The sequence below is a fragment of the Strigops habroptila genome, chromosome 2 (assembly GCF_004027225.2).
Source record: "Strigops habroptila isolate Jane chromosome 2, bStrHab1.2.pri, whole genome shotgun sequence".
Classification (NCBI taxonomy): domain Eukaryota; kingdom Metazoa; phylum Chordata; class Aves; order Psittaciformes; family Psittacidae; genus Strigops; species Strigops habroptila.
In genome coordinates this window covers 60161142-60173752 of record NC_044278.2, presented here as the reverse complement: position 1 = coordinate 60173752, position 12611 = coordinate 60161142, and the positions used below count along the sequence as shown (strand labels likewise).

The 12611-nt window shown below is 38.0% G+C and overlaps 1 protein-coding gene across 3 annotated transcripts in view; it reads left to right on the top strand.

Annotated features, from left to right (window-relative positions):
* Positions 1-8929, top strand: part of TGFBRAP1 (transforming growth factor beta receptor associated protein 1) — a 33971-nt gene extending 25042 nt beyond the window's left edge. For all 3 annotated transcript variants that reach the window (XM_030476342.1, XM_030476343.1, XM_030476344.1), the window contains exons 8-12: positions 141-284; positions 1319-1465; positions 3087-3246; positions 4866-5299; positions 6472-8929. In XM_030476342.1, the coding sequence (XP_030332202.1) occupies positions 141-284; positions 1319-1465; positions 3087-3246; positions 4866-5299; positions 6472-6660 (1074 nt within the window). In that variant the 3' untranslated portion in view covers positions 6661-8929. The remainder of the gene's footprint in view (positions 1-140; positions 285-1318; positions 1466-3086; positions 3247-4865; positions 5300-6471) is intronic.
* Positions 8930-12611: the final 3682 nt, after the last annotated feature.

The following is a 12611-nucleotide window of genomic DNA, read 5'->3' as shown; positions in this document are numbered from 1 at the left end:
GTTGGTGTTCCTAGGAGCTCTTTCTAATTCCACAAGTACCGGTACCTAATACTAAGTCTTGTAGTACCTTACATAAATTTTGAGTTGGAAGAGCTCGTACATGTTTTAAGCACTTTAATCTGTGTGTGTTTTTGTTGCAGTTATGGGTGAAAATAGTTGATGGAGACATTGAAGACGCTACACGTTCAGATCTCTATGAATATATAGTAGACTTCCTTACATTCTGCTCAGACCAAGATCTAGTGTGGAAATACTTTGAGTGGGTTTTACAGAAAAATGAAGAGGTTTGTAATTGGTGTACTTCTCACAGAACATCACTATTTCTCTGCAGTGCTGTTTGAGTGTTCAGTAACATTGTTCCATCTTGATAGCTATTTGGACCGTTTTGGTAGAATATTTAATGCCTTTTAAATAGTGATCAACAGAAGAAAACTTCCAGGTTTTTTAATTCTTTTAAGTCCCTCTGTTAACAACTGCTAGTGATAATTGCCTTTTTTTTCTCTTGAAATCAAAGTTTAGCTGATTCTCTACAATGAAAGATACAGCACGTCTTCATTTTGTCTTCATATTAGGCAAAATAATTTTCAAATCTTAAAATTTGCAAATTTGGGGGGGAGAGAGAAAACTATTTAATAGGTTAACTGTTGCTGCTGGTTTGGGGTTTTTTTTTTGAAAGGATTCCAGGGGTAGGTCATATCTGTGTACACTGGGATGTGGAATAAATAGCTTTCATTCAACATGAAACCTTATTGCTACAAGAATTAACTTAATCCACCAGAATTAAAAAAGTAACTTTGTAGCGTCCATTAGTGTGGTATGCTGTTAAATGGGATGCCTGTTGCTGTATCAGACAACCTGTGCTGCTGGAACTTGTCACAACCTGATTTGTTTTAGTTTAAAGCTCAGTTATTACATGCAATGACAAGTTTCCGAACTTCTGTTTTAGTCATAATAGAAGTCTTGTGCTCTGTATATATAATCACATTTGATAAGGCTGTGAGCATTCTGGTCTCTAACTTGCACTTTCTTGCTGCAAAGGCCAAAGTCTCTCATTCTGCTGTTATGCAGATCTGTTCAGTACTTTTTGTGCCCAACACAAGGTTTATAGGCTGGATAATGTATAGACTATGAATTCAGGTATTGGAGATGGAGTTTATCATGATCTCAGTCACTCCTGATTAGTGTAATCGTGGTGCTGTTGAGCAGGGCTTTGTGTTATCTTCCTGAATGTTGTGCTAACTAATCTGTTAGTGCTATTAAATAAGTATTTAAATAAAAAGGTAATAAAATGGTTGCCGCTAAATGCAATTCTTTCTAGGTTGGTGTACAGATTTTCACTAAAAGGCCTTTGGAAGAACAGGAGAAAAACAACATTAATCCAGATGATATCATCAGTTGCCTTAACAAATATCCTAAAGCACGTATTAAATATCTAGAACATCTTGTACTGGAAAGGAAGATAGAGGTGAGTCCCACAAGAATACTTTAAAGTAGGCATAAGATTCGGAATCTAGACTATGATGAACAACTCTGAAAAAAGCCATAGTCTAGAAGCAGTAAGCATAATCTGAAGGTTTTCGGATGTGCGCAGGGTAGGGTAGGAGTGGTTTTAAGATTAAAGTAGAAGATGAGAAACAGATAACTGCATTATTTTTAACTTTTAATCTCTCGTGATGGCAAGACAGTTGCTTACCTCCCCTCAGAGGTTTGGGTTTGGTGGTGTTTTGGGTTTGTTTTTTGGTTTTTTGTGGTTTTTTTAATATCTGATTATTGCATGCTTTTGTGTTTCACCAATGAGGTTCAAACTTCCATCTGGTAAGATCATAGAAAAATGATTGAGTAACTGCTAATCCTATTGCACTGTGGCAGCAATATACTAAACTTGCTGATTCAGTCTTTTACTAGTAGGTATGTTTTATTCTATCCTTCTGGAGAATTTTGAGCAATTAATGATAAAATTAAATCATGCACCTCTCATTGTAGAATTTTGGACCACTCTAGATGTTGAATGTCAAAAGATGTGTTCAGAAGTCATAAGTGACAGTGTATTCTGCCTTTGGGTTTTTAAGCACCATATAGAAGCAGCCAAACATTTTGGTACTTGAATATGAGACATTTTAAGCAGAGGGGAAGTTACTTAAACCTGCAAATAAAGCAAGGAAATGAACATTGAAAGAACTCAGCAGAACTGATGACCAGTTCACTAATTTACTTTCTTCAAATACACATTCTAGATCAATGGTCTCCCTCTGTTGCGATTGCAGATATCTCAAGGTGTGTGACATCATGATGGATTAATGTACTAGTTTCCTATGTAATGAATGTTTTTAAATTAACTTTTTGAGTCAAGCATAGGGCCTTGTAGACTATTTGTAATAAAAATAATTTATAATTAAATTTACCTGCTAGTAAAGGCTGGGTTATAAATTCATTTGGTCTTTTAGAAAGTCCTAGCTTTATTATGAATGCTTTAGTGAGAATGTTTCAAACAGTCAAATCATAACTTGTTTTGATGAATCTTGGGAAGTGAATAACACAAAAAGCACTGTACCTTCAGAGTGCTTGTCTACCTCTGGTGGCTTTCTCAAATATTATTGCAGAAATAGAAAAGGTCAAAGAACATACCTGAATATGAGGAAGAATTAATTAGATCAAAGTTACTCATTTTACATGGGAAACAAAAGGAGAAGACACAGTGGAGATCGCACTTGTATTCAGAGGAGAAAGAGCATTGACTTTCATTAGGTGAACTTTTGAAAGGAAATAATTTTTGCACAAGAAAAGCTATTTATAGAGCTTGTTTTTCAAAGGTGAAGAGGGGGTCAGGAATAAGATATTTCATATCTACATTTAGGAAATAGCTGTATTAGTGAAATAGAGAATCCTATACTATAGGTATAGTGTATTTTGTGAAGCTGGTCTGAATAAGTTGTCTATCTGCATGAGCAAAAGACTTTGAGTAATTCAATAAATAAATAAAATTAAATAAAATATCTTTTTCTATGTTTAAATATTCATCACTGTTACTGGTGGGGAGAAGGGATTGTGTTTTTAAAGTAAGATAACTTATTTCTTTTCATCTATAGAAGGAAAAGTACCATACTCATCTAGCTATCTTGTACTTGGAGGCAATACTTCAGCTAAAATCTGTGACCACAGATAATTGTACAGAAACAACTGAACTGCTGCTTAAACTACGCAGTCTTCTTCAGAAATCTGATCTTTATAGAATTCACTTTATTTTGGGTAAGATACATGTCGTCTATTATAAATGCTCTGTGTCAGTTCCAGCAGGAAACAAAATTAAGTCCTTGTAAGGATAGAAAGCTAAAAGATCTGAGGTTTCTGGGTGTGCTGGGTTGATAGGTTTACCAGCTGTATTTCTAACAGACACAAGCTAATTTAGAAAGCTGTTAGATATCTGTTAGTGTTGTCTTTGGTCTCCCATAGTTCATGAGGTACAATGGTAAATTTGTCACTGCACCAACGACAGAATACTGTAACTAGCTAGAAACAATATCTTCATGCAATTTTCTTCTTAATTTATAGTCAGTTTCTTCTCCATGATGAGCATGTAACTTGTGACAGTCTTTTGCAAATGGAGGACTTACAAATTTGTCTAAGCGGCCTGTCTCAGTGAACTGAAACAAAGCTTTGAGGAATCTGATCACCAAGGACTTGTTTGTTGTCTATCACCCACTCTCACTGCGGAAGCTGGGGTTCATGCCAGTCAAAAGCACAAGCATCTTTTTAAGTCAAAATTGCAATGTGTGCTTTACTGTTGGTATAAGGCAAGAAACAATTGAGCTAATTTTTTTCCTTAGCTAATGCTTACAATGCCTAATTTTTAATGTTTCGTCCACTGCAACAGTGGATGAAGGAGAAGTGACCTGTTATTGTACTGAAAGATCTGAAATGTTTTTCTGAAATTCCGTGGAAAAATCCAGTGGATGTGGAAATAAAAATAGCTGAGTAACAACTGAAATAATTTACCAATGTTTCATGTCCCCTTGCTTTTCCAGGCAACAAAACATTGTGACGGATAATGTATCAGTATAACAGCATCATTGAAACTCTTGCTCTTTTTCATCTTTTAATTTTTAACCAAATTTTTTAAAGGCAAGAGTTATAACATGGATTATACTTCTGAAATCCATGTACTTCAAAACACAGGATTTCTTACATGACAATTCTTATCTTACGTGAAGGTGAGATCAGTGCACACTACTGTGTTCCTCCTTGATAACCAAAATATTTTGGGGAGAAAAACATTGTATTTCCATATTTTTTACAGAGGCCTATGCCAAATCTTTATCACCTTTACTATAAGTAGAGGATTTTCTAGTTTATCTTGAAATGCCAGATGAACTCACGTGTTGCCGCCTGTTGCTGACACTTCACCTTTGAACTGTCAGACTGGATTAAGGGTTTGTTGTGTCCTTTTCTTAAAGCGAGGTACTATTTGACCTTTGTCCTCTGTCGACTTCAAACTATTTGTTATTTTCTATAATGTGAGAAGCAGAGGTTAAAAAGTTTGGGGCTTCATCTTAGTTTATCATACATAGTAGCAGTGTGTGCAGAAATGTGCAAGACTGACATGCTAGAATGTAAAAGATGCGAGTGGCACTGGTTTCACAACTGTTACTTAGTAATTTCTTTTTCCCATATTTTGTGGTGCTCTTTTGTGTGGGATGTTTCCATACATCTACGCATTCTTGTATTTATAAAAATCTATCCTCTTTATAGCTGCCAGCACCTCTGCAAAAATAGCAGGAGTTTTGACTGTGGGCTTGTTTGCATTGACTGTGAGAGGGAGTAGTCGTCTACTCCACTGAGTAAATATTGCCTTGTTTCTTGTTTAACAGACAAAATCCAGGGCACAGACCTTCATATGGAAAGTGCAATTTTATATGGAAAACTAGAAGAACACGAGAAGGCTTTGCATATCCTTGTCCACGAGTTAAAGGACTACCATGCTGCTGAAGAATACTGTATATGGAACTCTGAGAACAGAGACATGCAGTACAGACAGAGGCTGTTCCATATGTTGCTGTCAGTGTATCTAAATCCAGGCACTTCAGATTGTGCACTAGTCATGGCTGCTGTGGACCTCTTGAATAACCACGCTGCTGAGTTTGATGCGGGTCTAGTTTTGCAGGTGGTGCCTGACAGCTGGTCAGTGCAGCTCCTCTCTCCGTTCCTGGCTGGAGCAGTGAGGCAAAGCATTCATACAAAAAGAATGACTCAGGCTGCACTTGGATTAGCACAAGCTGAAAACTTAATCTACAAACACGAGAAGGTAGGTTGCTTAGAAGCTTTATAGTTAAGTCCTTTGATATGTGATAATGAGAAAAGAATTTTGAAGACTCTGAGGTTGGGGATCGGTCTCTTCTCCCAAGTAACAAGTGATAGGACAAGAGGTAACGGCCTCAAGCTGAGCCAGGGAAGGTTTAGATTGAATATTAGGAAAAATGTCTTCACTGAGAGGGTGATCAGGCATTGGAACAGGCTGCCTAAGGCAGTGGTGGAATCGTTGTCCCTGAAAGTGTTCAAAAAACGTGTAGATGAGGCCCTCGGTGACATGGTTTAGTGGTGGACTTGGCAGTCCTGGCGTAAAGGTTGGACTTGATGATCTTAAAGGTCTTTTCCAGCCTAGTCGATGCTATGATTCTGTGAATTAGGCCAAAGCTGTCTTTGTGTCCCTGACATATATACTTGCTGCATTTATTAGCTTTTTTTTGCCATGACTACTAGATTCAGACTTGATTTTATGCTTTCTCTGTAAAACAAAAGGGAAGGTGGAGCCTTGAAATAGGAGGAACTTTGGTGAACTTTTTGTCTGAATGAAAGTGAATCTGGGATTTACAGGTTAACAAAGTTCTTGCAGAATTGTTAACAAATGTGAGTTAGCATTTTTTCACTAGGATTGAGACCTGCAAGAACTTACAACAAAGTTTACTCAGCACTTAGTATTAATTGAAGCTTGTTGGTAGCTTTGTTAGTGATAAATTCACTTGTGAAACTTTCTTCTATTCCTAGCTAGAACTGTGTTGCTTAAAGCTCCCAGCAGATTCTTGAATCCATTTAGTTCTAACAATGGTATATCCAGCAGAATCTGTCTGGAATAAAAATGCATCAGTGCTTAGTTTGTGTGGAGCTGTCCTGTGACCTTGTTAGGAAGCTGCCTCAAGCTTTCAGTTGCATTAAATGTGTGAGTGCTTTTCTTTATTAAACAAACAAAGAAGAAAAATAAGAAGGGAAAAATAAAAAAAAAAAGCAGTACTTAAGAGGAAGCATGAAAATGAGTGAATGTGAAACTGAATTCAAGTTAAATAGTTCAACCTGTCTTTTCCTACTACCTTTATCATTGACCGGGTTTGACCATTTGGTACAGTTGAAGTTACGTGCCTTTGTAATTTCGCTTCTTTTCTTGTTAGTCTCATATTTGGATGGTTTTTTCCCTCTTTTTAGGTTAAACAAAGAGGAACTCCAATTCTTCTTTCGGACAAAAAGGTCTGTCAGGTGTGCCAAAATCCTTTCTGCGAGCCTGTATTTGTAAGATACCCAAATGGGGGTATGGTGCACACACACTGTGCTGCAAATAGACATCTGAATTCAAACATGACTCATCACTCTTCCAGCTCCAGCAATCAGACTTGAAATATGTTCTGGTCCCACTGGTTCCCAGGACTTACACCCCATTGAAAGTGGGTTGGAAAAAAGAACAAAGTGCAGCTACTTTAGGTATAAATCAAGATGAACAGCTAGTCTTTGGGTTAATGGGAAGACTTCCAGTAAATATGAAATATCACCACTTATCTTTTTAATTTCTAATGAATGTAGATAGAAGAAAATTCACTACCAGAAATGGAGAGGTGCAAATATAGGCTCTACTGTATATAATAATAAACAGTTAATGAAAATGAGCCTTCTCTTCACAGTAAGGATGAATGTTACGGAAACAAGGCAAACAGGTTTTTTTAAGAAATGTCACTTTGCACTGAACGTGGTGTTGATAAGTTTGTAGAGGTGGAGATGGCATCTATTGGAGTTGGAATTCTTGGAACATTATGTGACAAGACTGGCATCATGCAGCTTACTATCAAGATAAAAATGTGTGTTGGTTATAACATTTGCTGCAGCATGTCCTCTTTTGGGCTGGATTCTCTTCCCCAGGATCACATTATGAACTTGATTTTTGCTCTACAAATCGTTGGCTTTTGATGCACTTTTCAGTACTTCCCCTCTCTCCTCTGCTATATAGGATTTAAGTGTAAGCACTGGTCCATTAGGTTTCTACTCCTACAGTTACTGTAAAAAAAACTAAGTGGAAACTAATAGCCTCAGTCACACGGCTCTGCTTGGAAGAAAAAGGAGGTCAGATTATCTGGTCAGATTGTAGTCACTTTTATATGGGGGAAGAGACCTTAACTTTAATATTGATTTATTTATTAATATGCAAATATACTGTACATACAGTTGAATAAATTGATCTTATATCATTCTAGAGTTTTTTTGGAGGCTAAAGATGTGCCTGATACAAAAGTGTACAGGTTATGTGCTAAATGTTTGCTATAACATAACTTAGGCAGATGGGAATTCTACAAGAACAGGTTTTTATAACTTGTGTATGACTTTGTGCAGTCAAAATCGTGGAAAGAAGGTATAATTGGGAAGAAAACTATAAAGGTGCACTACAGGGGTAATGGATTTGTTATATTCTACAAAACAAAAAAACCAGCAAAACTACCCTAACTTCCCTGATAAGTATTCACATTGCTATTTAACCATTTTAAAGCAATCAGTTTAAAAGAAGCAGCTTCCCACAAGAGAAGTTAAAAAATGGCGACTTTAAATAAAAGTATTTCAAAGTCAAAGCATTTATTTTAATTCTGTGAAGCTCTAAGAAATACCAAGCTTACTGACTAGCATGCAGTTGAGTTAGTACAGCTGCTCACTGTTTCAGCATTGCAACTCAGAGTGGAGACTTTCAGCAAAATGGGATATCTTCTAGATGCAGTCTTGAAAGAGGTCTCCTGTTTCAGAAGGGTTACCTTATGAAACAGCCTTTTAAGCATAGTGCTGCCTCCAGGAAGGGGCAAACAGATTACATTCTGGGGAAAAAAAATACCCATTTCTTTCTTAAGGCAAAAGACCTTCGGATCTTTCTCTTTGCGGAGTTTGGAATTAGAACAGTATAGTTGTGTTGGGTTTTAAAAATTAAATAAAATCCAAGTAAGGAATAGCATAGTGCTTTCTATTAAGACATGTAAGAAATGTTTAGTGAAAGGCCCCTTCAAAATAGACAAATTCTTCTGTGGCACTGGTATGAGCAAATTCTTTGTATCTTGTATTCATAGTTTTCAAACATTGTGTATACAGTGGGCAATGATGACAGACAAATTTGTAGTCCCCTGTCCTCAAAATCCTGATAGAGAGGAAGTGATTTTACAAAGATCTGATAAGCCTTTTGTGTACAGCATGCAATTCGTAAGAAATACTTTCTTTTGCTGCACACATCCTCAGTCTGCTCTGCTCCTATCTAATAAGGAGGTACTAAGCCAAAGACCACTCTCCATGATTAAGACTAATTCTAGCCACTAGGTAGTGATGAACTTAGTCTTGTCAACTAGTGTTGCAATGGAATAGAGATCATACCATTCCAGGCCACAAGGAAGTTCTTAATTGTTATTGCATGAAAAGGTATGTCTGTAAAAGATTAGTAAATTCTTTATTAATATTCAACGTTTTTCAGATTTGTACTTTGGCTAAAATCCTGCAGTAACAATAATTGTACATACAAAACAAATACAGAAATCACAGTAATGCAAGGTAGCATATTCGCAATAATAGGTGACCAAAAAGGTGATTAATATTAAAGTTGGGGGATTTAATTCTTTTAGCACTCCAGAAATGTGGACTGGAAAAATTTTGACATTTGATGCATACATCGTTACCCATTTCTTTGTTACATTTCATACTAGAACTCATTTAGATAAGCTAATATGGAAGTCCTATGGTAACAAAAAGATAAAGCCCACATGTGAGCCTGAGGTAGAGCAAGAGCTCAGCAGGATGGGGGCAGGTGGAGGATGCTCTTCCAGTGTGCATACAGTACTTGAGCACTTGAGATGATACTCGACCAGAGGAGATATCAGTCTTCATCAGAGTGGCACATGATATGCTGTACTTTATCACCAGGAAATTTATGAAAGCTCTGCCTTCAAATTTCCTTAGGTAGGAACTACAACACACCTTGGGTAGAAGAACTTCACATTGGAGAACCTGAGTTCATTCCTCCTTTCATTTAGGCACTGTCAGTTTGCTTGGTTTTGGTTTACATACCTAAAGTTCTGGGACAGCATTGATACTGTGTAAGTTCTTCTGGTATGGCTGCAGCAGCAAGGAGAGAATGAGTGGTAATCTGGTTATTGATTGCTGACTCCTCTATACATAGAGGAGGAGACGCAGGAAAGAGGAATATTCCTTTCACCGTCCTTCTAGTTTGGAAATTAAGTGCATTCTGGGAGTTCCAGCTTGATGCAATCTTTTTCTCTCCATTTAGGAAATGCGGTGTCTTAAACCTGCCCTTAGAGAGAGGAGATTGTCAGAATATTTCTTCTTAATTTAGCTCTTGCTAAATTATTTGTGTTTGTAATTCATCTCTCACAGTTTGTTTTGGTTTTTTTTCCAAATGAGGCTCCTCCAACTTCAAAAGTGTGAAAACCAAAACAGTAGTGCAGGGGTTTTTTTTGTTTGTTTTGTTGTAATGTGGCAGTGTGCCTGTGATTCGGGACATGATAAATGAGATGAGTCTCACACAGATGCTTTTGCAGATATTAAGGCATGTTTGCTTAACATGTAACCTCTAATTACAGAAATACTGCAGCTCTGACTTTTTTAGCATCTTCCGTTAGAGTTGCTGATCCATACAAAAAGCACTTGTTAAACCCTTTCTCATATCTCCACGCTTCCTTACATAAAAATTACCTGTGCTCTGTATATGTCATCATTTGCAGTTTTCCCACTCTCCAAGTCAAAAAAAGAAAAAAATACTAGTGAGAAAAAATTGCCCAGAATACTCAAAGTCTGCAGAAAATAAGCAATTGGGGTTTGTTACACAGAGAGCACCACAGCAGCCTCTGAACTGACTTCTTCAGGCAGCCCATACTGTGGTGGCTCAGGTCTGCACTGGAGTCTGGGTTACAATGAGAACTTCACTCTTGGCTCTCCCTGCTTCCAATCTCCAAAAACTTCCCAACCTTTGTTACCTGATAAATGTCAGTCTTTCTTTGAGCACTTAAGTGACATGGGTTTAAATCTTCTGGATGGACTCCTGAGCACATCTGTCTTCAATAAAATGTCACTGTATTTACATCAACTACACAAAACCCTACGGATGTCAGCTGTGGAAAGGTGGTGGTAAGGATTGAGTATACATGTGTTCTTCCAGACCTTCATTACATGTTTGAACACACAAGCATTATCCTGACTGCTGAATTTTTATAACAATGCCTGTGCTTTGCAGGACTCCTATCCTGAATGACATTAAAAAATGCTTTATTTTATAGTATTGTATCAAGAAGTAACCTTTTATTCTATTGCTCTTCCCCATTTGCTGCAGTCTCTATTCAGCTCTAAGTGTTTTATTAACATCCTGCTGTTTTTAATAGGCAGCAGCTAACACATTTTCATTGTGAGCTCTCCTCCTCTTGCCTGTATTTACTAATTAATTTTTCTCTTGCTGTAAAACACTTTGGGGCTTATGCCTTGTGAACACTGATAATTAAATGTGCTGCTACTTTTAAAGGGAAAAGAAGTTAATGACATTCTGTAATGTCTGATTGATTATGAAACTGAAGTTCCCCTGCAGTAAATTTGTTCAGATGGAATTTTGTACTGTTAATGCTTTCTGACTTAATGGTTATGTTGGCGAACATATACAGCAGTATGTGGAATGTACAAATGTATAAATATGTTGATTTTTAATAAAAAAATCTTTTAATTATGTTTCTGTCATTCATTCCTAGGTATATAAACCCTGGGATGTGCATGGCCAAGTGAAGGAGAAAGATTCTTTAGTGGTAATTAGAGGATCCCCTTGGATGACTGACAGAGGTGGTCAGATGAAAAGGCTGAATTAAACAAGTGCAGGATGTTAATGCAGATAACCCCTTGTGCTTAAGAACTAGCGAATTTTACTTTGGGGAAGAAGTCTTACTTTGTTTTACCTCTTCATTGGCTGAATCTGGGTTTTTACAGATTTACAGTGGCTACATTAAAGATTTGGAAGGTCTTGATCTGCCTCTGTGAAGCTGAAGCAATCCCTACTGTGATTAAAGCAGACAGTTACAAGAGTGGTCTGGTTAGTGATGGGTGCATGGACGTCCTGGAGCAATGCGAACAGAAGTACTAAAACGTTTTGAGGGGAAGACCTCAGACCAGGGCTGGTGTTGGTCTGGGAGCCTGGGCTGGTAACTGAGAGCAGTAAAAGCATCATAAGCGTTAGCAGTGCTGTGGGCATCTCCTGCATTACAAAGGCAGGTTGTGTAGTGCGTAGCTGGGGAGCTGACAGGATAAAAATCCAACAGAGTGGGAGCTATGATGAAGAGCTCTTGTTTTGAAGTTCAGGTCTATGTTCACTTGGCAAGGTTTCTACAGCCCTACCAGGTCAAGTTTGTTTCTTTGGCTGAAAAAAGGCTGTGGGCACATTCGGGGGTGCTCAGGGCACTCTTTCAAAGGGTGTTTAGGATGCAGAGCTTGGAGTGCAGCATGATGCTGAGAAAAATGAAAAACATTACTGCAACAGCCATCACTTCCTTAGCTCAGCCAGCGGGGCATACACCCTGGAGGGCTCTGGTTTGCATTTCCCCAACCATCCATGCAGTCAGTGGAGGAAAGGCAACACAAAGTATTAAAAAAAGAAGAAAAAAGAAAAGAAAAAAAAACCCCACAACACAACAGTTGTGGCTTTGGGACAGTGGGATTTCAGTTAGTTTTGCCTTCAGACAGTATGTAGAAAACGGTCCATGCTAATCATCCACATGGAACCTCCTTCCAAGACAAATAATCAATAAGGCATAGCTGAGTTTTGGCACAAATGAGCCCCAAAGGTCCAGGTCACTTCAACAACCATAGCTGCAGGACAGCATAGGGTCAAAGAGGCCAGGGTTGCCCACAGAAAAGCTGATGGCTGAACACAGCAGATTTTCAGTAGGTAACGAGGCTGATACTAATAGTGCCTAAAAATCCAATAGCTGTCACGAACAACATTACCATTGCTTGTAATTGCCAATAACCCCCTGAAGACACTGCCTTTGTCAATGTGGTACTTGCATTGAGTAGGACTTGACCATCCCCATGTGTGTTAAAATCCTAGAAAAACTTAGGCTGGCTGGGTTCTCCAGAGACAGCATTGTCCAAGCCCAACTTGAAGCAGGGTCAACCTGTGTCGGGTTAGTTGTTTTGTTTTGGGCCAGTGCTGACAAGCTTGAAACCAGATTGCGAAGGTTCCCAGCATCTTCAGGTCAGCTCTTTGACAGAGGAGTGTATTGCTTAAGCATCTGCAAGACTGGTGGGTAAATGGCGAAAAGGTGCATCTGTCTTGGAAA